Source organism: Macrotis lagotis, chromosome 1, assembly GCF_037893015.1.
Source record: "Macrotis lagotis isolate mMagLag1 chromosome 1, bilby.v1.9.chrom.fasta, whole genome shotgun sequence".
NCBI lineage: Eukaryota > Metazoa > Chordata > Mammalia > Peramelemorphia > Peramelidae > Macrotis > Macrotis lagotis.
Genome location: NC_133658.1, coordinates 458,429,752 through 458,457,720, shown reverse-complemented (window position 1 = coordinate 458,457,720; position 27,969 = coordinate 458,429,752). Strand labels below are relative to the sequence as shown.

The following is a 27,969-nucleotide window of genomic DNA, read 5'->3' as shown; positions in this document are numbered from 1 at the left end:
TTGTAACAAAAATTAGAATTTTATTTGCACTGTTGATACATCATGCCTCTCAGCACCACTGTCTAATGATTTTCAGCACTTCCTCTGATATCTGCTTCACTTTCAGCTGGACAATTGTTTTTTTTTTTCCTTAGGTCTTCTTTGTAAGCCTTCTCAAGTAGGCACCTGGTCTGGGCCTGCAAATAAGGACAGAGGAGGAACTGGAAAGGGGAGGAATAATGACTTATATGGTCAAGACAGATATGAGTGTTCATTTCTATCTTAAGAACTGTCATTAATTTAGATAATATACAGAATAGACCAGAAGACTTATATACCACAATATATATAGTACATATTTTACTCCATGTAATGGTCTAGTAGAAATGCATATTTTTTGATTGCATCAACAACAAAGATTAATCAAGTAGCTGCAGAGTGCTTCTTTTCATGTTTCTCTATTCTTCCTTTCTTCCCATCTCACCCCACTTCAGGGATGCTTATTGACTATCTGGTACTGTTCATCTAGTGAAACTTGTAAATCCTGCTTAGAACTTTTTGCTTTCCCTTTAATTTATATTTGGCTCAGGTATCATATGTGTTCCTGGTTTGAAAGAAAGGAACCTGAGAAGTCAAGCAGGAATGGTCCCCTACTTAGTGCTAAAGAAAACTATTAAGTTGAGAAGCAGAAATTCCTACATTAATTTATAGCCACTTCCCTATATTCCATAAAGAACCAAATCAGAGTCTGAAGCAACAGCAACAAACTCATTTAGCAGGCAGAATACCTGTTATTATTAGAAAGAATAAAATACTCTCTAACATCCAGTCTGAAGCCAAATCACTGAGTTGTTCTTCAGATTATCTGAGACACTATGACTAATAATATTTATGAGTTTAACTTACTTGTTAGCACACTTTATAGTTTGGTTAACAGTAAAGTGTTCTATAAAGTTCTCTGATCTAGTTATGTGTAACTAAGCTTTTACTTCCTAACAGCAACTTAAAAATATGCTGAAATGCTACACATGATACAAGTTACTGTGACATCATATTTATAGTCTTACTATTTATTTAAAAAAATTCAAAATATTAAATGATTCAAATATGGTAAAAATTACTGCAAGAAAATAGTTCTGATATAATGACATTTGTGCTTCACTTTCTCAGTATTAAGAGAGTAAAGTGTTAAACTGAAGGAAATAAGCTGAACTATTTTATCTGAGTAGATAAGAAAGCCCATCTATTTGATTATTCCCACGCTTAACAAATTCAAATTATATCTGAGGACATCCTCCCTCCAAAAGAAAAAAAAAACAACATACGATTCTGTTGTCACCTTTAGTTCAAATCACTTCTCTATGAGGTGATCAATTTTGATCATTATTAAAAGGTGTGCAAAAAGAAAATCAGTCATTTGCTGTATCTGAACGAATAAGATAAAACACTAAAAAAAAAAGGGCAGTATACCCACAAAAATCTAATTGACTTAATTTAGGTATAAATTGAATATGGTGGATAGATGTAATCCAGTAATAGAGGCCTCAAAAATTCATCCCAACTACCTCCCATGTTAATTTTATTATAAAAAATAACCACAAAATGATTTCAACATTTTTCAGGGCAATCCCTTCCTTGCTGCTGAGCTAACAACCTTGGAACCCTAAAGAAGCCAATGAGTTTAATCATTTGGTAACCCATATATTTTATATTTGGCCCAAAACTTCTAATTCTAGATTTAATTCAATAACACAAAGGATAAATTACATTTCCTTAACACTTATAAAAAGAAATTACAATTATAAAGTCTGTGATGCCAGAAATTTCAATCTTGGTATATCATCAACTGGTAATATTGGCCTATTAAGAGTCCCAATGTCTAAGCATACTGCAGAAGTCCTCTAAGAAATATCTAAAGTACTTTTCTGAAGAAGAGTTCTATTTAAATGCAAAGCATTCTACCAATTATGTTCATTTATATTAGCTTGATAACACAAAGAAATTTGGGCTTAAAAACAAAAATATCAATTTGGCTACTAAGAGACTGCTACACTGAGGCCAGACTATTTAAAATTTATATAAATATTTTCAGGGACTTAAAAACTAGCTTCACTGACACTTTCAGAAGATACAAGATGAAGAAATCTGAAAAAAAAACAGGGTACAAAAAATATTTAGCTCTACATTTTCAGTATCAGATTAGAATTCAGCTGAATTCAGCTAATTCACCAACTATCTATAGCAAAGATCTGCATAATAGGATATAAAAAGTGAGACAAAGAAACTGACTAAATAAGTAACCTCAGATCACAGTACTTTCAAAAAATATAATCATTAGTAATCTTCAGAGAAGGCATTGCCTCATTAACATTCTGATCTAGTCGATGATATTCCACAGTTTTGGAGCAAAGACCATCACGCCATTTTCTGCTCTGAACCATTAGGAAGATCTGAAATAAAGCAAAATTGTTTGAATAAGCAGATGATTAAATAAATAGCAGAAAGTAGAGCTCTGAATTAACAAAAACTCTGTCCCCCAATAATATACTTTCAGTTTTTTTAAATATTAAAATATGTTATTTGATATTTAAATCTGACCTTAAAATTGTTTTTATAAATGAAAACATACTACACAGTAGTAAATAATCAGAAACAAAACTTGAAATCTTTCTGCTCTACAGCTAAAAAAATTATATTTTCTAAAACTATTTTAAATTTAAAAGTTAGTTCTTATTTTAACAAACTAAAACACTAATTACATGAAACATTCAGGAAAAAACAGGCATCATGGGCGGCTAGGTGGCACAGTGGATAGAACACCGGCCCTGGAGTCAGGAATACCTGAGTTCAAATCCAGCCTCAGACACTTAATAATTACCTAGATGTGTGGCCATGGGCAAGCCACACAACCCCTTGCAAAAACTAAAAAAACAAACAAACAAAAAAACAGACATCATTTGCCTTTCTTCAGTGCTTTCTTAATTAACTAGTACACTGGAAGTTGGGGAATTTTCTTTTGTCCTCTGTTCCTTTCATCTCACCCCCTAAACAGGTACAGTATGTAGGAATGAAAGGGGAAAAAAATAAAAAACAAAAAAAAAATATTTTAACTTTTATTAAAAATAAAACAAATTAGTATTTAAAAGACATGTTAGAGAAATTTCTTTTGCCCTCAAATACCCTAACATGTCTTTTAAAATATGGGAAAGTTCAGTTCAACATTTGATAAGTTTAAAAGCAAAAATTTTGGAAGATATCTCAGAGAAATTTCCCAAGTTTTCTCCATCAAACAATAAAAGTAAAAAGTCTCCAAACTTTCTTAAGAAGGTTAGTCACAAAGGGTAGGAGAGATGAGACATTCACTTTCAAAGATAGTTCGATCAAGTGAGCATTTCTTTAGGATAGGGAAGACACAGGGCTATTTGTAGGCAGCAAGGAAGCAGCAAAATGGGGATGGTAAAAGAGAAAATTTGCTTGGAGAAGACAGGATGTAATGGGATCATTTATGCATATTTGCCTTGGCATAAAAAAGGGCCACATCTTCATGTGAGACTGGGTTGAAATAGGAGATAGTAAGGAAAGGCAACTGATTTGAAGGCTAGGGAGGAGGATCTGGAGGCTCTAAATCAGGGATTAGCTACTACAAATGGGATCACAGGGCTTATAATTTACACTTTGAGGGAAAGTAGTTGGCTAGCCAAGAAGCATAGTTTGGAAATAGTTCAAAGAATGAATGACATGCTATTAAAGATGCAAGTAATAAGGCAATAGACAAAAAACAGGATTGGATTCCACAGACCAGGGTTATGGAACAGTTTCTTCTCTACCCTATTCCTCATCAAGAAATAACTAACTGGGGCAGCTAGGTGGTGCAGTGGATAAAGCCCCGGCCTTGGAGTCAGGAGTACCTGGGTTCAAATTTGGTCTCAGACACTTAATAATTACCTAGCTGTGTGGCCTTGGGCAAGCCACTTAACCCCATTTGCCTTGAAAAAAATAAAATAAAATAAAATAACGAATTCTATGTGTATCAAAAGAAAAATGTAAAAGAGAAGTAGAAGAGAAACAACCCTTCTTAGAAAAAGCCATTTGCAAAGTAAGTACACTAATGTGGAAAATACTGACAGATTTATCTGATCTAAAAAAGGGAAAGTTAAATACCCAAAAGAGAGGGTAAACCATAATATTAAAAATAAATAAATCTAAGGAGTTTAGGATTAGTTATTATAGGAGAGAGGCAAGTTAAAGGAGGGATATCCAATTAAGATTATTATAAATAAATGTTTAGTCTCTTTGCCTAACTGCTAACCTAAATTGCATGTATGTATGTATGTTGTGTATATTTATATAAATAATTCATTTTTAAATTTGCAAACTTAATCTATAATTATAACTATTAATGTTAAATTATAATTATTCATTTTCTGACTAAAATTAGTTTAGTCAGAAAATAGTTATAATTTCAAATCCTCTTTTATAGAGATGTACCAAAGTATTAAACAGGTGAACCAAAAGGGGAAATTTGTTCAAAAATAAAATTTTACATAGGCAACATGGGCCAAAATACATAATATTCAACATGTGAAAAGAAACTTGATTCTGATATGCAGTACTGGAGATGAAGAAAATTCTCAAACTCACCTTTCTTTTGTTGTGATATGTGATGTAAACAACAGCAATCAAAAGAGCAAAAATAATGAGATGAAAAAAGAAATGGCTGTCTTCCTCTTCGATATTTGATGACGGAGACTTAAAGGATTTTGTGCCTTGAAAACTGTTCAGATTAACAGGCTGGTCAAATCCTCCATAACCTGTATTTTCTTGCATTTGTTCTTCAGTATCATCTCTGGGAGTCCAATCATATTCTTGCTCTCCATAATCTCCATTGTCTGAAGCATACTTGGTTACAGTTGAAGAACTGCTCAGTGTAACAAGTTCCTCTTGCTCTTTTTTAGTAGGTTCAACCTCCATTTGGGGCACGGTAGTAGGTGATGGTGAGACTACAGATATGGTCACTTCACTTTTTTCTGAACTGGACAAAAGGGCTGGGGCACTGGTGGTGGAAATATTAGGTTTGGTAGAGTTACTTGTTAACTTATTTTTCATAGTGTCTGGTGATGTTTGATTCCCAAGAGCTGAAACAAATGAAAAGGAACATTAAAATGCAAAGTCTATTTTCATATGCCCAAGACTGAAAGCATTACTTATTTATATTTTTCATGGGGCTCTTGTTATATTATTCATTTTGCTAAACTATTCATTTTGCTAAACTACTATAGCTTTACCTGTCCAAATTCCACTAAAGTCCTATTCTGATGCCTCTTACTAACATGGAGGAAAGAGTCCATTAAATCACATAGCCTTGAAGTTGTAAAGTTAATTGACCATAACTAGTTAATAAGACTCTAAAGGGGGAGGGGGGCTGAGCCAAGATGGCGACAGGAGAGGATCTTCTCTCAGTTGCTCTGCAGCAAAACTTATAAACTAAGGACTCTAACTACATTTTGGAGAGAGAGAACCCACAGAAGGATCCAGTGAGGCAATTCTCGAACCCAAGGTAACCTGTAAAAGAGCAGAAAGGCTCGGCTCCATGGGGTCGGAGGGGTGGTCCATCAGAGGGGTGGCCCACCAGAGTGAAGGAACTTCAGCCTCCTGGAGGCAGCCCCAGAGAGCTGGGAGCCACTGCTCACAGCAGTGGGGGTAGTTTCCTGACCTATACCCCGGGGAGCACCAGACAGAACTTGGGGGAACGGGGGGGGGGGGGGGGGGGGGCCTCTGCCAGAGAGAAGACATGAAGCCCAGCCGAGCACAGTGGCCACAGCAGCCCAGATCCAGGAAACAGAAGCAGGCAGAGCCAGTAAACAGGAGCCCCCAGGGCATGAGCCCATTGAACCTAGGGAGGGGAGTGAAGAGAGACTGCAGAGCTCTGTCCTCTGTCCCTGCAACAGGACTCTGGGGCTCTGACCACATTCAGATACTGAGCACAGTCTAGGCCCCACCACAGAACAGCAGCTCCCCCCACCTCAGCCCCATGGCAAAGGGGGGGGGGGGCGATTATGGTCATTCACAGACCATGAGGGAGGACAGAGCCTCACACATGGAGATACTTATAGGAGTGTCCCAAAAGCTCAGGAAGCACCCCAAAACCACGCTCAGGCTGGGAAAATGAGTAAGCAGAGAAAAAAGAGAAATACCATTAACAAATACTTTACCTGAGATCCCAAGAAGGATCAAAACACTCAATCTGAAGATGAGGAAGCACAAGCTCTTGTATCTAAAGACTCCAAGAAAAACAGAAATTGGGCTCAGGCCATGACAGAACTCAAAAAAGACTTTGAAAATCAAGTGAAGAAGATAGAAGAAAAATTGGGAAAAGAAATGAGATGCAGGAAAAACATGAAAATGAAGTCAGCAGCTTAGTCAAGGAGATCCAAAAAAATGCTGAAGAAAATAACATTTTAAAAACGAGCATAGGTCAAATGGATAAAACAGTTCAAAAAGTTATTGAGGAGAAGAATGCTTTAAAAAGCAGAATTGGCCAGATGGAAAAGGAGATAAGAAAGCTCTCTAAGGAAAACAAATCCTTCAGACAAAGAATAGAACTCAGGGAGATTGCTGATTTTACAAGAAATCAGGACTCAATACTTCGAAACCAAAAGAATGAAAAAGTAGAAGAAAATGTGAAACATCTCATTGAAAAAACAACTGATATGGAAAACAGCCTTAGGAAAGATAATTTAAAAATTATTGGAATACCTGAAAGTCATGATCAGGAAAAGAGCCTTGACATCATTTTCAAAGAATTATTACAGGAAAAATGCCCTGATATCCTAGAAGCAGAGGGCAAAATAGAAACATAGAGAATCCAACCATCTCCCCAAGAAAGAGATCAAAAAAAAAAGAAACAAACAACCCCCAGGAATATTACAGCCAAGTTCCAGAACTCCCAAGTCAAAGAGAAACTATTACAAGCAGCCAGGAAGACACAATTCAAATATCATGGAGCTGCAGTCAGGATCACACAGGACTTAGCAGTAACTACATTAAGGGCTCATAGGGCTTGGAATATAATATACCGGAGGGCAAAAGAGCTTAGAATGCAACCAAGAATCAACTACCCAGCAAAACTGAACGTCCTCTTCCAGGGAAAAAGATGGACTTTCAAAGAACCAGGGGAATTTCAAATGTTCCTGTAGGAATGGCCAGAGCTGAACAGGAGGTCTGATCTTCAAATACAGGACTCAGGTGAAGCATAGAGAATGGAGGAGAAGGGGAAAATATGAGGGACTTAATGATGATGAACTACACGTATTCCTGTATAGAAAAACAATACTGATAATACTCATATGAACCTTCTCATTTAATAGAGCAGGTAGAAGGAGCTTTTATAGATGAAGCACAGGAGAAAGCTGAATTGAAGATATAATACATTGTAAAAATGGAGTCAATGGCTAAAAGGGAAATGTAATGACAGAAAGAAAAAAGGAGTGGAAGAACAAGCTAAGATATTTCATATAATAAGATTTTTCTTTATTACAATGAGCTATTGCAATGATATGGAAGGGGGGAAGTCAAGGGGGAATGAGGCAATCTTTGCCCTCATCAGAGGTGGATAGGAGAGGAAACAGCATATATACTCAATGGGGTATAGGCATCTGGAGTAAGAAGGGGGGGGGGCAGCAGGGGGAAGGGGTGGGGATGTGAATAAAGGAGGAGAGGATGGACCATGGGGGGAGAGTAGTCAGATATAATGCATTTTCTTTTTTACTTCTTGCAAGGGCCTTGGATTTCATGGCGTATCTGGGACCATAGGGCCAGGTGGATGCTGGGTAAGGGGTGGTATGTGGGCTCGGGGCTTCTTGGCCCCAGGGCCAGGGATCTGTCTGCTGCACCACTCAACTACCCTAACAGCAGAGACAGAGTGAAAGGAGAGAGAAAATATAGTTCATGGTAGTAGAGAAGTATGAATGGAGGGAGTTGTGATCAGCAATGGCAATGGTGGAAAAATATGGAAGTAACTTTTATGACGAACTTATAAAGAATATGATCCACCCGCGTCAGAGCTGGTGGTGTTGGAACACAGACTGAAGCACATTTTTTATTATTATTATTATTTTCAGGGGATGTTGCAGGGCAAATGGGACTGTGTGGCCTGCCTAGAGCTGCACAGCTGGGTGATTGTTGGGTGTCTGAGGCTGGATTTGGACCTGAGTGCTCCTGACTCAAGGGCTACTGATCTGTCTGCCACCCAGCCGCTCTACTATTATTATTACTATTTTATTTTATTTTGGGTCTTTTTTTTAAGTTTTTGTAGGGCAATGGGGTTGGGGTGGCTTGCATGGGGTTACACAGCTGGGTGATTGTTGGGTGCCTGGGGCCGGATTTGGGCTCGGGTGCTCCTGGCCCCAGGGCTGGTGTTCCATCCATTGCGCCACCTTGCCATACCTACAATTATTATTTTTTACTTTAATTTTAATTTTTTCTCACCCCTTTACTTTATCACTTATGCAGGTCTATGTTTTCTTGGGGGAAGGGGGTATTATGTTTACTCTTAAACAAGAATATTTTAGTAATGTATAAAAAACATTATTTGTCCAAAATAAGAATTAATTAATTAAAATGAAAAAAGAACAGAAACTGAACAGGTTAAAAAAAGACTAAAGATTCTTTGAACAGCCAACAGTAAGGTAATTTTTTTTTTGTTATACTGCTTTTTTTTACATCATTGTTATTTTCTAGTAGTTTACCTCCTCCCCCAAAATAAAAATATTTTGTAACAAGGAAATAAAGGAAAATAAATTAACAAATTGAACATGGCCTGACAAAAATGACTAACTCTAACTGCTGTAATCTACCACTTCTCCTATCAAGAAGATAGACGTATGTTGTTTTTGTTTTGCTTTGTTTTATTACCAGTCCTCAATAGTCAAGAATAATCTTTATACTAGATTAGTCAATCTTTTTACTATTATTTTCCTTTATATTATTACTACATTCTTTTAAATTACATCTTTCCTTTAAATTGTTCACACACATTTCACTAAAATCTTCATTTTCATCATTTCTTACAGAACAATATTCCATGACATTTACAAACCACAATTTTTTTTAGTTTTTTTTTTTTTGCAAGGCAAATGGGGTTAAATGGCTTGCCCAAAGCCACACAGCTAGGTAATTATTAAGTGTCTGAGGCCAGATTTGAATTCTGGTACTCCTGACTCCAGAGTCGGTGCTTTATCCACTGCACCACCTAGCCATCCCCACGTACCAATATTATGCACCCAAATTTGTCTGCAGTTTCCTATTACCATAAAATGTTTATGTAAATTTGTAAGAAACTATCATCCAAAGTATGATTGCTTTGTCAGGTATCAATGCACTGTATTAGTGGTATCTAAGAAAGAAATCTCCAAAGATCTAGGAAAGGATGACCCCACAATGCCCTGCCATCTATAAATACAGTAAAAGACATTTTCCTTCAGGCAAAATGGGAGGAAGGAAAGAGGGCTCAATTAAAATCTGATAGAACTTTTAAAAGGAGATTAATATCTATTCTAGAGCAATGATATCCTAGTTTTCCATTTAAGAGGACCCCTTCTAAACAAAATTTCACAGACACACAGAATAGGTATGAAATTAACTATCTCTTGGGGGCAGCTATGTGATGCAGTGAATAGCCCTGGAGTCAGGAGGAGCTGAGTTCAAATTCGGCCTCAGGCACTTAATAATTTACCTAACTATGTGACCTTGGGCAAGTCACTTAATATTCTTTTTTTGTTGTTAGCAAGGCAATGAGATTAAGTATCTTGACTAAGAAAATAAGCTACTATCAATCTGGTTAGTGGGTGAATCACAACAAAAATTATAATTATACACACACACACATTTTTCTAAGGAGATATTTGGACTAAAAGATATGTTTGCCTACCTATTCCACTGAGTCATTTTAAAGGGATGTCTGGCATTATTTTGCAGTTTTCATAGATAAGACATCTAATTAAAGCAATGAATATTTTAAATTTATATCTGGTTCCACATATGGATTTATATATCCCCTTGAAAGTTCTAAAGTCAATGATAGCAGAGAGAAGATAGGCACAGTTCTAAAGTCTCCTGATCCTTCCCCATCTATCACATGAAACAAACCTCTTCAAAGAAATCCAACCCACAAAACCCAGAAAGAAAAGCCAAGAGAAAGAACATCTACCTCAGGATTTGTCTCCCCCAGCAGCACTGGACGAATTCCGGCAGGTGAGTCTGGGCTCAGAGGGAGGATCAGCCCTGGATCAACCAGATTAACAGCTTAATTGGAACCGGGAGACTGAGGGCCCAAAAGCCAGACATGCTGGATCAGCGGTGGGGCTACACGGCAGGGTCTTAAGTCAACTAGGGAGCAGAGGCATTGATGTTGGTGCTGTCCCTCTGGAGCTTGCTGACAGAGCTGGGGGGAGAGTTCCGGTGCAGGAGAGCTGCTGACATCATCCCTGGGCTCCTATGGTCTGAAGAACTCATAGAGTCCTCCAATACAGCTCAGACCTCTTCCCAGAACAAACAATTGCAAACTAATTCTGCCTCAGGCACAGCTATGTGAGCAGAAGAACCAGCCCAGCTGAGGAATGACCTGAGGCCAGGGTAAAGAGCACCACTGATTAAAAGCAAAACAATTCAATAGCTCCAACTCCACCCATCAAGCAAAGGGAGAAGGCCTCAATCAAGGTCACAGACACTCCAGAGAAAGCAACCAGCACCTCTTACTGGCAGCCAGAGAAATTGCAGAAAATGAGTAAAGCTTTTAGAGATCCCAAGCCCCTCCCCAAATCAAGGCTTTAGCAAAATGAAGAAGGGTCAGTGGAAAGGTGGATCCATAGAAAAATTCTTGGAAGGGAAAGACCCTAAGTCAGAAAGACCTAAAACCTCTGAGGAGAATACGATCTGGTCTTCAGCACAGAAAGACTTCCTTGAAGAAATAAGGAAGGAGCTTAAAAATTTGGGAGAGACAATTAATACCTTGCAACAAGAAAACAAATCCTTAGAAAGTACAACTGGACAAATACAAAAAGGAGAATAAATCTCTCAGATCCTCAATTGGACAATTACAAAATGAGAAGAAATCTTTCAGATCATCAATTGGACAGTTAAAAAAAGAGAATAAATCTCTCACATCATCAACTGGACAAATGCAAAATGAGAATAAATCTCTCAGATCCTCAATTGGGCAAATGAAAAAGAAAATAATTCTCTCAAAACCTCAATTGGTCAAATGGAAAGCTCTTTCAAATGTACAATTGACCAAATGGAAAAGGAGTTGCAACATGGGAGTGATGTTCAACCTTGAAGGACTTGCTCATTCCATCAGTGCAACAATCAGGAACAATTTTGGGCTGTCTGCAAGGGAGAGTGCCATCTGTATCCAGATAAGGAGCTGTGGAGTATGAACAAAGTTCAAGGACTATTCCCTTTAATTTAGAAAAAAACAGATATCTTATTGTCTGATCTTGTCACCTCTTAGACTTCTCTTCTCTTCTTTAAGGATATGATTTCACTCTCATCACACCCAATTTGGATCAAGGTACAACATGAAAATAAAGTAAAGACTGACAGAGTGCTTTCTGTGGGGGGTGAGGGGAGGGAAGCAAGATGGGTGGAAAATTATAAAACTCAAATAATATCTTTAATAAAAATTAATTTAAAGAAAAAGTAGAACTGACCAACTGGAAAAGGAGTTGCAAAAGGTTAATGAAGAAAATTGCTCCCCCCCCAAAAAAAGAATGGAGTCTACAGAAACTAATGACTCCGTGAGACAGCAAGAGTCAGTTAAACAAAAGCAAAAAACAGAAAAAATAGAAGAAAATGTAAAATACCTTATCAACAAAACCATTGACCTGGAGAACAGATCGAGAAGGGGCAACCTGAAAATTATATGACTTCCTGAAAACATTGAAGAGGAAAAAAAGCCTGGACTTAATATTACAGGATGTAGTGATGGAAAACTGCCCTGATATCATGGAATCAGAGGGCAATGTAGTTATTGAAAGTATACATCGATTCCTTTGAGAAAATGATCCTAAAATGAAAACACCAAGGAATGTTGTAGCCAAATTGCAGAACTATCAGGTAAAAGAGAAAACCCTACAAGCAGCCAGAAAGAAACAGCTTAAATATCAAGGAGCCACAGTAAGGATCACGCAGGACCTGGCTATATCAACATTAAGGGATTGAAGGGCCTGGAACGAGATATTTCAAAGAGCAAGGGAGCTTGGAATGCAGCCAAGAATCTACTTTCCCACAAAGCTGAGCCTTCTCTTCCAGGGAAAAACATGGACATTTAACAAAATGGAAGAATCCCAAAAATTCCTGATGAAAAGACCAGAGCTAAATGGAACATTTGGACATCAAACAGGAGGTTCAAGAGAAACATGAAAAGGTAAAAAAAAAAAAAAAAAATGGGGCTGTAAAAGGAAAAAAACTGGTATCCAGTAAGTTGAAACTGGCTAAATCCCAGCAAGGAGAAAAAGATTCTCATAAATATTGAGAACTGTAACTCTAACAGAGAGAATATACCTAGTCAGAAGTGATGGACATTCATGATCTATCCACAAGACTGCAATCTAAAGAGATGCAACTGCCTTTAACCCCATGTGGGAGAAAGACTCTAATAACTCTCAAGAATTTTAACTTAATTCTATAGAATATACTGAACTAGAAATGACAGACACTCAGAATTTTCTTAGAATGATCTAAAAAACACTACCTCCTTAAAAAGGGAGACAGGAAAGAGACAGGAGGAGGGAGGGGATTGAATGGGGTAAATCTCATTACACCAAGAGGTACAAAAAACCTATGGTAATAGAGGGGAAGAAGGGAGCAGAGGAGAAACACCTGAATCTTCTTCTCATCAGACTTGGCTTAAAGTCAACCTACACATACTCAGCTAACTTAAAAAACATCCAACCTTTCAAGTATTAAAAGAAGAAAAGGAGAGGGGGGATGGAGGAAGGGAAGGGAAGTGGGGGGGAGGGGCAATAACAAAAGGAAGGGAAGGGAAAAGGGAAAAAGGGAAAGGGGAAAGAAAGAGGAGGGGTGATATAGGAGGGTAAACACACTGAAGGGAGGGGTATTCATAAACAAAATACTGGGGACTATGGATAAAAGGGGGAAGGGAAAAATACAAACAGAGGGAAGATAGCACAAAGGGCAATAAAGAATTAGTAATCATAACTTTGAAATGTGAATGGGATGAACTCTCCCTTAAAACGTAAGCAAATAGCAGAGTGGCTTAAAAACCAGAATCTTACAATATGCCGCTTACAAAAAACTCATTTGAAGCACAGAGATACATATAGAGTAAAGGCAAAAGGGTGGAACAAAATATATTTTGCTTCAGCTGAAGTAAAAAAAAAGAGGGGTAGCGATCCTTATCTCAGACAAAGGAGCAGCAAAAAATAGATAGCATTAAAACAAAAAACTACTGGAAACAATTAGCAATTTTAGCTAAGTTACAGGTTATAAAATAATCCCTCATAAATCCTCAACTTTTCTATATATGTCTAGTAAAACACAGCAGGAAGAGCTAGAAAGAGAAATCCCATTTAAGGTAACCTCCACAATATAAAATACTTGGGAGTCTATTTGCCAGGACAGACTCAGAATCTTTCTGCAAACAATTATAAAACACTTCTCAAACAAATTAAATCAGATTGAAATAACAGGGCAAATATCAAATGCTTATGGCTAGGTAGAGCTAATATAATAAAAGTGACAATTCTACCAAAACTAAACTGTTTAGTGCCCTACCAATCAAAATTCCAAAAAATTACTTTAATGAGTTAGAAAAAAATTATAAGTAAATTCATATGGAGAAATAAAAAGTCAAGAATTACCAGGAGCTTAATAAAAAAAAAAGTGCAAAAGAAGGTGGTTTAGCCCTGCCTGATCTAAAATTATATTATAAAGCATCAGTAATCAAAACTGTTTGGTACTGGCTAAGAAATAGAGTGGTGGACCAGTGGAATAGACTAGGTGTAAAAGCAGGAGAGGATTATAGTAATCAGCTGTTTGATAAACCCAAAGAGTCCAGCTATTGGGATAAAAACTCCCTCTTTGATAAAAACTGCTGGGATAATTGGAAGTTAGTATGGGAAGAAACTTAGATTAGACCAACACCTCACACCCTTTACCAAGATAAGATCCCAATGGTTGCAGGACAAAGACATAAAAAACAATACTATAAGCAAATTAGAAGATCAAGGACTAGTTAACCTGTCAAATCTATAGAAAGGGGAGCAGTTTATGACTAAGGAAGAGTTGGAGAACATCACCAAAAACCAATTAGATGATTTCAATTACATTAAATTAAAAAGCTTTTGTACAGATAAAACCACTGTAACCAAGATCAAAAGAAATGTAGTAAATTGGGAAACAATCTTTACAACTAATGATTCTGACAAAGGACTCATTTCTAAAATATACAGAGAACTGAGTCATATTTTTAAAACAAAAAGCCATTCCCCAATTGACAAATGGTCAAAGGATATGCAAAGGAAATTTACAGATGAAGAGATCAAAGCAATCCATAGCCATATGAAAAAATGCTCTAAATCATTAATTGAGAAATGCAAATTAAAGCTTCTCTGAGGTACCACCTCACACCACTCAGATTGGCCAATATGACCAGAAAGGATAATGATCATTGTTGGAAGGGTTGTGGGAAATATGGGACACTATTACACTGTTGGTGGAGCTGTGAACTCATCCAACCCTTCTGGAGAGCTATTTGGAACTATGCCCAAAGGGCAACAAAAATGTGCATACCCTTTGACCCAGCAATACCACTATTGGGTCTATATCCTAAAGAGATGATGAAAAAGGGTAAAAACATTACTTGTACAAAAATATTTATAGCAGCTCTGTTTGTTGTGGCAAAGAACTGGAAATCAAATAAATGTCCTTCAATTGGGGAATGGCTTAGCAAACTGCTGTATATGTATGTCATGGAACACTAATGTTCTATTAGAAATCAGGAGGGACGGGATTTCAGGGAAGCCTGGAGGGATTTGCATGAACTGATGCTGAGTGAAATGAGAAGAAACAGGAAAACACTGTATACCCTAACAGCAACATGGGAGTGATGATCAACCTTGAAGGACTTGCTCAGTCCATCAGTGCAACAATTGGGAACAATTTTGGGCTGTCTGCAAGGGAGAGTGCCATCTGTATCCAGATAAGGAGCTGTGGAGTTTGAACAAAGTTCAAGGACGTTTCCCTTTAATTAGGAAAAAACATATCTTATTGTCTGATCTTGTTACTTCTTAGACTTCTTGTCTCTTCTCTGAGGATATGATTTCTCTCTCATCACACCCAGTTTGGATCAAGGTACAACATGGAAACAAAGTAAAGACTGACAGATTGCTTTCTGTGGGGGCGTGGGGGGAGGGAATTAAGATTGGGGGGAAAATTGTAAAACTCAAATAATATCTTTAATAAAAATAAATTTTTAAAAAATGTTCTAAATTAGTGGTGCCAAACTCAAATAGAAATGGATCTGTATGGACCACATACTTGCAAAGAAAACTACAAATTAATATTATCCACTTTGTATTTTTATTTATTATTATATATTTCCCAATTACATTTTAATTTTGTTGCTTGCAGTCTCTAGAGTAGTGGCTGTTCTAAATTTCTATTTTAAATCACTGATACTTAGGAGAAATGCAAATTAAAGCAACTTTGAGGTTCTAGTTCATACTCATCAAAGTGACCAGGTTGAAAAAAAAAATTAAGGATTACAAATATTGGAGAAGCTTAGAGAAAACAGGCATATTATTAATGTTGGTGTGATTTTGCATTGCTATTCTGGAAAGTAGTTTGGAATTATGCCCAAAATGTTACTAAACTGAGTCTAACCTTTGATATCACTACTAGGCCTATACCCCCAAAGCAAATAATGAAAAAAAGCTTTATTAGTGGCATCTAAGAAAGAAAACATCAAATCTCCAGAACTCCAAGACCCCACCATCCTGCCCTGCCATCTATAAATACAGTAAAAGACATTTTCCTTCTGCCAAAAAGGGAGGAAAGAAAGGGAGTTCAAATAAATCCTGACACAACTTTTAGTACATCAATACCTATTTACAGCAGATATTTTGTGGTGACAAAGAAGTGCAAAGTAAGAAGGTACCCAGCAATTGTTCAGCAATGGCTGAATATATTACAGTATATGAATGTAATGGAATATTATTGTACAGAAAGAAATGATTAAAGAAATTATTTCAGAGAAACTTGGGAATATTTGTATAAATTGATGCAGAATAAGTGAGAATGAATTTTGCAAACTTATAAAGTGAGCAGTAGCAGAACAATTTACACAATAACAAGTAAAGACAATCAATCTTTGAAAAACTAAAGAACTCTGATCACTGCATTAACCAACCATGATTCCAACAGATGATAGACTCAGGGTACAGTATGAGGAAATATAGATTTTAAATATATATGTAATACACATACATATATACATGTATCTGTTTTTCTATACATACAATGTGAGGACTTGCTTTTGTGTATAAATATATCTCTGAGAAAGAGGCAGGAGTGTACCGGGGTCAGTTCAGACTGATTTGTGGACTAAAATTTTCAGTGTAAGCATTTACTCAGGCAATCTCTAAAAATCACATAATTATTTTGTTGACGACTTAACTTACAAAAGTTAATGTCTATTAAACTTAAAGTGTATATGCCTATACATTCCCCCTCCACAAAGAAAAACAATGACAAACACACTCCAGCAAAGAGAAGACTGCTAAAGCAAGGGAGCAAAGTCCAATAAACAAAACAAACTCCAAATGAAAAACAAGTTACATTATTGAAAGTATAATGTTTGTAATATACTATACCTTTTTATCAGATAAATCATTTACCTCAGAATTTTTCACCTTAAGTAAAATGGGGAATTTATTCCAATGTACTTTACAAAAAAACCATGCCAGATTTAGAAATCATAAACATGAAGTCTGTTAACATAAAGTGAAGCAATCAAAAGTTACATCACTTAAGGTTTACTCAAGCAGTGTTAATGAGATTAAGATTATAGAGTACATTGTAGATCATTAGATTTGAGAGGGACCTTAATAATCATCTAGTATAACCTTTTATCCCCCATATTTTATTCCACATTATCTACCATAACTTTCTGTTGTCTCAAAAATGAGTGCATTAGTTCCAAGAGTTTCTGAGAAAGGAAAATGCAAATGTGAATGGCAGAACAGTAATCTATATTTACTACTGGATAAAAAAATTAAAGTCTATGTTTAAGTGACAATAGTTCAGTAATATCCTAAGCCAAAAATATTACCTGACCCTTTTAGACTTTGTATTATTGCATTTTGTTTATAAACAGATGAAACTTTCCAAGGTTGCATATTGTTGTTATCTATGTATACACATTTGCAACTAGACATTAATCCCCGTGAGAGGTTAAACTTTATGTCTCCTCTGACACCTAGATGTGTATACTGTTTAAAAAGTGGCATTTAATATGGCAGATGAATGTTATTGAGGGGGGGGGGGGGAAACCATGTAATTAACCTCCTGTTATTTCCCCAGAAGAGGCCAAAGTGACAAAAGGACAATTATGTTACGATCAACCACAATTACATTCTGAGGCAATTACTATCAAAGGAACTACACGTAAGTACTACAATTTTTATTTGATGCAGAATAAGTGAGAATGAATTTTGCAAACTTATAAAGTGAGCAGAAGCAGAAGGTTTTTTCCTCTATTCTTATTATATGTCAACTCTATAAGATACTAAAAAGGGGGCAGCTAGGTGGCAGAGTGGATAGAGCACCTAGAGTCAGAAGGACCCAAGATCAAATCCAGCTTCAACCACTTAATAATTGCCTGGCTGTGTGACCTTGGGCAAGTCGCTTAATCCCATTGCCTTAAATAAAAAAAATTTAAAAAGATATTAAAATAAGACAATGAGAAAAAAAATAAAGTCACAATATATACCATATTTGCACATACTACCCTTCTTTTACCAGTATACCATCTTGGATAGGCAATAGATTGATGGGGTGGCTGTGGTAGGGTCACAAAGAGGTTTGCAAATAAGGGGGAGTCAAAATTGTATGGCTTTACTTTTTACACTGTAGCACGAAGTCTATCCAGTGAAATTAACCAGTCAAGCATGAATCCTGACAAGTCATACTACAGTAGAAAATCTTTTCGTATGAACAAAGGAAAAACTGTGCTTATTACACAATGACTAGCTTAACCAAGTGAGTTCACTACTAAAGGGCTCTCTATCAAGTTATAGTAGAGTCAAGAAACCATAAGGATGGGCTATAGCCTGCACTGTGATAGAAGCTACTGAAAAAATCAGATATTTAAAATGCATGCTATACCTTTATTATCTTTTTTTTTTTAGGTTTTTACAAGGCAATGGGGTCAAGTGGCTTGCCCAAGGCCACACAGCTAGGTAATTATTAAGTGTCTGAGGCCAGATTTGAACTCACGTACTACTTACTCCAGGGCCAGTGCTCTATCTACTGTGCCACCTAACCACCCCTATTATTATCTTTCAAGGTAGGCACATTTAAAATGCTGATCTGTAATTTTTATTATTATATGCTACAAGTATATAAGTCTACCATCACTTTTTAGTGGTCCTGGAAAAAGTAAACAGATTTAGGTACGCATCCTCACCTAAGGTCCAGAATAAACTTATAATTCCCCATAGAACTTAAGTTTGCTGAAAGCAAAGTTTGTTCCATTTTCTTCTTTTTGCCTTTGCATAGCCAAACCCTTGCGTATGCCAAGTACACAGGAAGTGCTCAGTGAGTTTTTTTTAATTGACTTGTCATGTTAGTTCCAGTCATAGTTCCTGTCATAGCTTATCCTTCATTATAGTGACAACGCAATTTGAGCCAAAATATCCATTAGTTCCCTATAGTGTCACAAGTATGGCATCTTTACAAAATACTTATCTTCTACCCAAAAGCCTGCCCCAAAACTCAGGGGGCAACACCATCAAATATATAAAAAAACTTTCCTGTAGCAGGGTTTGTTTGACCCAGAAGGCAGAACCAGAAACAGTGATTGGAGGTTGCTGAGTCAAATACAGGTCAAATGTCAGGGAACACTTTTTTTTAAAGATTTTATTTGAGTTTTGAGTTTTACAATTTTTCTCCCAATCTTACTTCCCTCCCCCCCCATGGAAAGCAATCTGTCAGTCTTTATTTTTGTTTCTATGTTGTACATTGATCCAAATTCAGTGTGATGAGAGAGAAATCATATCCTTAAGGAAGAGACAAAAAGTCTTAAGAGATAACAAGTTCAGGCAATAAGATATCTGGGTTTTTTTCCCCCTAAATTAAAGGGAATAGTCCTTGCAATCTGTTCAAACTCCACGGCTCTTTATCTGGATACAGATGGTATCCTCCATTACAGATAGCCCAAAATTGTCCCTGGTTGTTGCACTGATGGAACAAGCAAGTCCATCAAGGCTGAACATCACCCCCATGTTGCTGTTAGGGTGTAGTGTTTTTCTAGTTCTGCTCATCTCACTCAGCATCAGTTCACGCAAATCCCTCCAGGTTTCCCTGAAATCCCATCCCTCCTGGTTTCTAATAGAACAATAGTGTTCCATGACATACATATACCACAGTTTGCTAAGCCATTCCCCAATTGAAAGACATTTACTTGATTTCCAATTCTTTGCCACCACAAACAGGGCTGCTATGAATATTTTTGTACAAGTGATGTTTTTGCCTTTTTTCATCATCTCTTCAGGGTATAGACCCAGTAGTGGTAATGCTGGATCAAAGGGTAAGCTCATTTTTGTTGCCTTTTGGGGGTAGTTCCAAATTTCTCTCCAGAAAGGTTGGATGAGTTCACAGCTCCACCAACAGTGTAATAGTGTCCCAGATTTCCCACAACCCTTCCAACAATGATCATTATCCTTTCTGGTCATATTGGCAGGGAACACTTTTTTTTTTAGGTTTTTGCAAGGTAAATGGGGTTAAGTGGCTTGCCCAAGGCCACACAGCTAGGTAATCATTAAGTGTCTGAGACTGGATTTGAACCCAGGTACTCCTGACTCCAGGGCTGGTGCTTTATCCACTGCCACCTAGACGCCTGTCAGGGAACACTTTCTAACAATTACAATTAACTAGTAAGTAGAATGGGCTGGCATCAGAAGTTGGTAGGTTCCTCTTCTCTTAAAAAAAAAAAAAGCTAAAGTTCTATTTATTCATGTAAGGTTTTACCTAAGATACAATCATATACATATATAAAATTTGTGTTCAAATTTTCAAGTTATTAATTTGCAGTTTATTATAGGAATCACTGGAATTCTATATTTCAAAGTTATGAATTCTGCAACTCAAAATCAGGAAATTAAATATCCAACTAAATATTTATACTAATTTGCTTTATGCTTCAAGGATATAAAATTTCATTGATGTGAAAACTCACCCCCCCATCAATACAGATCTGAAATCTTCTATGACTTCAGTAAACAGTTCAAAAAGTTGCTGAAACCAGAAAGTTCAAGCTAATGATGTGCCTCTCTTAATTAGTCTGGTCTAGCAAAACAAACATTTAGCCTTTTGCCAATCTCATGTTCAAAGTGTGTTCAACTGTGTGTTCAGTGGGAGTTGCCAGGATCCACTAAATTACTGTAAAGTAATAAATCAGATATAATATTGAATCAAGTCATTCACAGAGCTTCACTTAAGTTTATGTGTTACACTTAGGTAAAAATCTGCTTCAGGTATAAAAAGACAAAGCCCAGGCCTCAATTGCATTGAAAAATATGGAGTTGTTGAGTAAAGATATTTATATTAAAATTGTTTAAAATGTTCACTGCTGGGTAGACTTAAGATGATGAAGAAAAAGCAGGGACTCACCTGAGCTCTTCCCAAACCCCTCCAAACACCTTTAAATACTGCCTCAAAACAAATTCTGGAGCAGCAGAACCCACAAAAGGACAGGGTGAAACAATTTTCCACAAGACAACTTAGAAGGTTAGTTAAAAAGGTCTACTGCATTATATTGAGAATGAAATGTAGTCCAGCACAGGACACATCCCAGAAAACCAACAGAGGGTGTTGGAAATGACTTAATCAGTGATGGCAGTGACAGTTTCCAGACTTCCCATCCATAGATGGAAAAGGGGTCAGACAACTAGTCAGAAGATTACAGGGATCCCTTTGTGAGTAATATGAGCAGGACACTGTTGTTTTGCTCTTACTTGCATCTGGGTTGTAGTTCTGATCTCAGTCCCAGGATGAGGAGAAGCACCAGTACAACAGCCTTTGTGATCAACAGGAGAGGAGGAACCCTGGTCATAGTTCCAGGGTGGAAAGGAGTGCCTGGGGTCAAACAAAGACCATAGCACAGATCAGTAGAGTTGTAAATACAGCTCTCCCTAGATCATATCATGGATCCACAGTCAGGATGCAAAAGATTTAGCAGTTTCTATATTAGAGGGGTTGGAATATGACATTCCAAAAGACAATCAAAAATCACCAAACTGAGTGTAAGCCTTCAGGGGGGAAAGGAATATTCAATGTAATAGGGGACTTTCTAGCATTTCTAAAGAAAACACCAAAGCTGAATAGAAAATCTGGCTTTCAAATACAAGACTCAAGAGAAGCTTAAAAAACTAAACAGGAAAGAGAAATCACAAAGGATTCAATAAGGTAAATTGTTTACATTCCTACATGGAAAGAAAATATTTGCAATTCCTAAAAACTTTCTCATTATCAGGAAATTAGGAATATACCTAGACAAAGGGCATGGGTATGACTTGAATATATTGGGATTAACTTTAAAAAAATAAAATAAAACAAGAGGAGAGAAGCACTGAGGAAAAGGGAAAGGGTAGAATGGGGGTAACAAACTCTTAAAAGAGGAACAACAGCTTTTGCAGTGGAGGGAAAGATGGGAAAGGTAAGGGAACAAGTGACTTGTTCTCATTGGAATAGGCTCAAAGAAGGAGTAATATACATTGTCTGTTAGGTATAGAAATCTATCTTAGCCTTTGGGAATGCAGGAGGGGAAGGGGATGAGAAGGCCAGGGGGAAGCTGGGAGAACAGGGCGTGGAAGCGAAGCTAAACGAGGTAAAAGTCAAAAGCAAAACACTTTTGAGAATAGATAGAACGAAAGGAGAGAGTAGGATAAACAAGAGGAAAATAGGATAGAGAGAAATACACAATAATAATAGCTGCGGAAAAAAAAATTCACAGCAAGTTTCTCTGATAAAGAGCTCATTTCTCAAATATAATGAGAAATGAATCAGATTCATAGAAATAAAAGCCATTCCTCAGTTAATAAAATGGGCAGAAGATATGAACAGGCAGTTTTCAGATGATATCAAAGTTTTCTCTGGTCAATATGGAAAAATGTTCTAATTCACTATTAATTAAAGAAATACACATTCTAACAACTCTGAGCTACTACCTCACACCTATCGGATTGGCTATTACAGAAAAAGAAAATGACAAATGTTGGAGGGGAAGACTGAGAGTGAAGTTGTATATTCATTCAACCATTCTCTAGGGCAATTTGGAATTATGCCCAAAGGGCATAAATCTATGCTTATCCTTTCACCAAGCAATACCACTATTAAATCTATATCCCAAAGAGATACCAATACAAAAACAAAAAGAATCCATATGTACAAAAATATTTATAGCAGTTCTTTCAGTGGTGGCAGAGAATTGGAAATTGAGGAGCTGTCCACCAAGTGGGGAATGGCACCAGAGTTTGGTGTTGTGTGTGATTGTAATAGAATATAAGTTGTTGTATACGATTGTAATAAAATACAATTATACTGTAAGAAATGATGAGCAGGATACTCTCAGAAAACCTGGACTTGGGGGGGCAGCTAGGTGGGGCAGTGGATAGAGCACCAGCCCTGGAGTCAGGAGGATCTGAGTTCAAATCCAGCCTATTGTGCAAATCACTTAATCCCATTGCTTTAAATAAATTTTTAAAAAATAACCCAGACTTACATGAACTGATGCAAAATAAAATGAGCAGCTTCAGAATACTGCATAAAGTAACAGCAATATTGTATGATGATCAACTGTGAATGATTTATTCTCAGCACTACAATGATCCAAGATAATTCTGAAAGATTTATGATGAAAAATGCTATACATCTTCAGATAAAGAACTGATGGAGTCTGAATGCAAATCAAAATATGCATTTATTTTTCTTGGAGTTTTTTACTGTTTTTTTTTCATAACATGACAACATGGAAATGTCTTGCATGGCTGTACATATATAGTCTATATCAAATTGCTTGATTCAAAAATTTTATAAAATGAATGTTAAAAAATATTTTTACATGTTAATTGGGGGGAAAATAATTTAAAAGCTTTCCATAATCATTAAGGAAAAATGTTCTAAATCATTACTGATTAAAGAAATACACATTCTAACAACTCTGAGCTACCACCCCACAGCTATCAAATTGGCTAATATTACAGAAAAAAAAATGACAAATGTTGGAGGGGAAGACTGAGATAACTATAGTATGCACTGTTTCAGTACATTTCAGAATCCTAATTTCTTTTCAAGTTCAGCTTAAATATCACCTAATATTCCTCCTAGAGGCTAAGGACTTCACTCACAAAACTGCCCTGGATTTATACTGGATATAATTTTATATGTACATGTCCCTTGGTTAGACTATCTGAGGATGGGATGAATTAATATTTTGTCTATGGGAGCAGTGCCTGGCACTCAGCAGAAATTCAGTAATGTTTGTTCAATATTTGATTATCTAAACAGAGGAAATGCTAAACTCAATTTATACCGAAAAGTTAGGAAACCTAGTATTGGCCTTTCTACTACCTAGCAGTAAATCTTCAAAAGTCACTTTCCTCCTCTGGACTTCAGTTTCACCATTTGTAAAATGAGTTATGCACTAGATATTGTTTAAAAGTTCCTTCTAGTGTGGGCAGCTAGATGGCGCAGTGGATAAAACATCAGCCTGGAGTCAGGAGTACCTGAGTTCAAAACCACCCTCAGACATTGAATAGTTACCTAGCTGTGTGGCCTTGGGCAAGCCACTTAACCATAAATACACAAATGAATGAATAAACGAATAAATGAATGAACAAATAAATAGTTCCTTCTAGCTCTAATATTCTAAAATATCATAAACCTGCCTAAATATTACTCAACTGAAACTGCAGCTACCAATTCAGACCTTGACAGTAGAAATCAGAGAAATGGCTCCCATACAGATGGGTAGCATATCTTGATAAGTAGAGACCAAGCCCCAAAGCTGGGGAAGTCTGGGTTCAATCTTCTTCTCTAAGACATACATCCTGAGCCTGGGCAAGTCACTTAGAGAATGAGTGTTCTTATAAGACTCTCTCTCTCTCTCTCTCTCTAAGAGAAGACACAAGGTACTGATCTGCATTGGCAGAGGGAATTTCCTGATCAAGGATTTCTCTGTACCAGTGAAACCATAGGTCCAATTATTATTCCTTATTCCTCAAATCAGGGAGCTGGGTGGCACAGTGGACAGAGTAACTGCCCAGGAGTCAGGAGGACCCAAGTGCAAATCTGATCTCAGAAACTTATTACTTGTGTGACCATGGGCAAGGTACTTAACCCTGTTTGCTTCAGGTCTTTCATCTGTAACATGAGCTAGAGAAGGAAATGGCAAATCATTCCTGTATTGTTGCCAGAAGACGCCCCCACCCAAATATAGCCACAGAGAGTCAGACATGACTAAAATGACTCAACAACAAATCCTTCAGGTCATCTTTCTTGCCTTTCCTCATTTCCATTTCTAATATTATAAGTTATCAATGCTTTGATACAACTTTCCATATTTGCTTAATGACTCAATCTTTACATGAAACTGCCTTTCTTTATAAAATGTACTTGTCCATATTTGGGGTATCTTTCCCAATGAATGAGCTCACTTATTTTGAGGTTCCTACAAAATAAACTATGAAAGGGGCACTTAACACCAAAGGGAACCCAGGAAAATTTCTACTACTTGGTTAGAAAACTGAGTTTCTCTTTCCCACAGAAAACACACATTTAGTTTTTCTCAGACAATTTCAGTAACCCAAAAGTATAATCTGAACGGCATCACTTGGGAAATGGGGATGGAAAAATTTCAATTGTAAACATTATACATTGCACAAGTGAGGAGTATAACCTATGAACTCTGCCCATTGGGCTTAATTTTAGGAAAGGTCTATACCTTGCATATTTTGCCACATATGTGGTAGGTGCTTAAATAGTTGCTTATTAAACTGAACTGAGATTCTAGTTTCAGGGTCAGGGAAAAAATCCCTCCAGGTCTATGCCCTGGCAGAGCTACAGGGTGAGTAAGTGACTATCTACTGACAGCAGTGAGCAGGTATAGCGGTTCTGACCCCTTTGTTTTTCCTAATTGATAACACCAAAAGGCTTGAGAAGTACAAGTAAAATCATTCTTCAGAAATTCCATCTTGTCCTAGAAGGAAAGATTTTATTCACTTTCACAAATGATTGTTTGGCTGATTTGTTTTTCCCCCAAAAGCCCATGCCATAATCTGCAGATTTTTAGGGACTTTTCTCCATATAGAATTTACATCCATAACTTGTGCTCCATCTACAAGGATATATTTTCATTATTTATTAGAAGAATGTTCCTTAATCAAGTTTGACAATAGGGTAAAGACAAGAGATAAAGGTTAAGGAAAGACAACTGTACCTTCAAAAGCAGAGGGTCAGGTAGCAGCAATTAGACTCTTTGTTCTCTTAGTCATTAAAACATTTCACCTTTGAAATTTTTGTGAAGTAACTTTTCCTATACTTAGCAAGTTTGCTCATATCCAAATCACCCTCCCAATATTGTTAAGGCCCTCTCTAACACAGAAATCTTTCTAATTTTCTCTCCATCTAAAACAGCCTCTGCTCTTTAGCAACACTAACCATGAGTAACTGAGGACTTCATCTCTTCAAACAACCAGTCCTGAATCTATTCTACTCCCTGCCAACAGTCATTCTTCAGTCCCTCCCCAAGAGTGATTCCTAATATTCAGTCCCAGACCTCTAACTTCAATTGCCCAACCATCAAGCTCATACTCTCCCTACTGAATCCCAACCATCCTTCAGTCTTCTGTCAGTCATTCTTCAGTTCCAATAAGAACTCAAGGTATTCATTCCTGTACTCCAAAATTTAGGAAGAACATTGATAAGCTGGACCTTATGGGTGACCCTCTCTAAAGTAAAGTGCTAATTATTATAACTGCCTGTTATTTGGGCTTAGGGCAGAACTAGAAGTTCCAAAGAAAGCAAATTTATTTAAGCTTAATCTAAGGAAAAGAATTGTCCCAAAGTGACACTTCTCTATCTGTACTTCTTGGTTCTCTTTAGTGATATGAATTCCCTTCCATTCCTAATACCCTACACTTCTTAGTTCCCCCCTTTTCAGCTGTCAGCAAGTCTCAAACCCAACTTTTCAATGCCCCCAGGCAGCCCCCAGTCTCCAGCTCTTCAGTGCACTCCATAAATGAATCCTCTTCAGTTCTATTTTCTGTGGTCCCAGTGAATTCTAGTACCCCACAACAGTTCCCTCCAACCTCACCCCATTCTTGTGTCCTTCACGTTGGCACCTAGAGAGCGAGGGCTCCACTACTCACATGTACACACTCTGGGGCTGGCTGTCCCCGCCCCCATAGCTACCACAAATCGCAAGCATCAGAGCCCCTTCCTCTCCATGCAGCAGTACTCTCGACCCTATTAGATTCAGAATTACAGAACCATTATCGAGTCCAACCCACACCCAAAAGGAATCCGCACAGTTGGGCCCCACCTGACAAGCCTCCCCCAGCCCGGCTGGAAGGCATCTAAGGAGGGCCTCTCCAGCCCAGCGCGGCACATTTCCAGTGGACAGCTCTTTTCCTCACTTTAAGCCTAAATACATTTGCTTCTTCGCAGCTTCTACCCAGGGTTCCTAGTTCTTCCCTGTGGCCGAGGGCCGCAACCTTCCTCCCCCGGCCCCGTCTCTTCTCCAAGTTCCGGTTTGTTCCTGGACTCCGGCGCCAGGGATGGGGTCACCTCCTCCCGTGCCCTGCGGGCGCCTGGGCGGGCAGGAGCGGGAGGGGGCGCGGCTCCTCCTCCCTGGGACAAAGCCCTCAGCGCCCCGAGTTTCCGTTACTCCTGGACCTGTCTCCTCGTCCTGAACCCCTTTCTCCCCCAAAAAACCTTTGCACGCGCGCGCACGCGCGCGCCCTCCTCCCTTCCGGCCCGACCCCACGGTCCAAGGTCCGCCTCAGTCCTTCCGCTGGGCCCGGCCCCTCCCGTCTCCCCCCACGCCGTCCCTCCGGACTCCGCCCGGACCCCACCTCGCAGGGCCCTCCCCCAGCCCCCTCCGGCTCTTTCCTGACTCCTCCCCTCGGGCCGGTGACCCTCGACCCCTGACCCCCGCAGGCCCCGGCCGCCGCGCGCCCCGGCACCCTCCGGGCTCGGTCGGCCGCCGGCCGGGCCTCGGTTCCCCAGGCCCCCGCCTTGAGCTCAGCAGCCCCTCACCGCCGGGCAGCTCCGGGAAGACGAGCAGCAGCAGCAGGAGCAGAGGCGCGGAGCGGGCGGAGAGGTCGGGGCGGCGGCGCGGCCGCCTCTCCGGCAGGGACACCTCCATGGTCCCGCGGGCGGGAAGGGAAGCCATGGCCGGGACGGGCGGAGTCGACCTGCGCGCCGGTTGCTAAGAATTGCGTCTCCTACGTGATGGCGTCATCGCCAGGACTCGAGGGCGAGGCCGGGAGGAGGCTGCCAGACTGGAAACTGAGGACCCGAGGAGGGGGAGACCTGGCCGGGGCCCCTGCGCGGGGAGCGGGCCTGCGCCTTCCCTGGCGCCTCGAAGCGCCCAGAGCGGGGCGGCGGGGCGGCGGGGCGGCGGGGCGGCGGGGCGGCGGGGCGGCGGGGCGGCGGGGCGGCGGGGCGGCGGGGCGGCGGCGGGGCGGCGGC

General features: G+C 38.6%; 1 protein-coding gene across 2 annotated transcripts; it reads right to left on the bottom strand.

Moving 5' to 3' along the window:
* C1H5orf15 (chromosome 1 C5orf15 homolog) lies at positions 1-27,702 on the bottom strand. Of its 2 annotated transcripts, none has more exons than XM_074213566.1 (3): positions 27,535-27,702; positions 4,621-5,114; positions 1-2,429 (listed from the first exon to the last, which is right to left on the bottom strand). In XM_074213566.1, the coding sequence occupies exons 1-3, from the start codon at positions 27,668-27,670 to the stop codon at positions 2,298-2,300; spliced, it is 762 nt and encodes a 253-aa protein (XP_074069667.1). In that variant the 5' UTR covers positions 27,671-27,702; the 3' UTR covers positions 1-2,297. The 2 variants fall into 2 exon arrangements, with proteins under 2 accessions (XP_074069667.1, XP_074069668.1); XM_074213567.1 differs by lacking the exon at positions 27,535-27,702 and adding an exon at positions 26,819-27,156.
* Between the last annotated feature and the right edge of the window lie 267 nt (positions 27,703-27,969).

What these genes read in the sequence shown, in the direction of transcription:
- C1H5orf15 (XM_074213566.1), bottom strand. Translation starts at nt 27,670, where the DNA reads ATGGCTTCCCTTCCCGCCCGCGGGACCATGGAGGTGTCCCTGCCGGAG. An exon ending in CTTCCCGGAGCTGCCCGGCG is followed by an intron (nt 5,115 to 27,534) that starts GTGAGGGGCTGC and finishes CATTTGTTTCAG; the next exon opens with CTCTTGGGAATCAAACATCA. An exon ending in CATATCACAACAAAAGAAAG is followed by an intron (nt 2,430 to 4,620) that starts GTGAGTTTGAGA and finishes GCTTTATTTCAG; the next exon opens with ATCTTCCTAATGGTTCAGAG.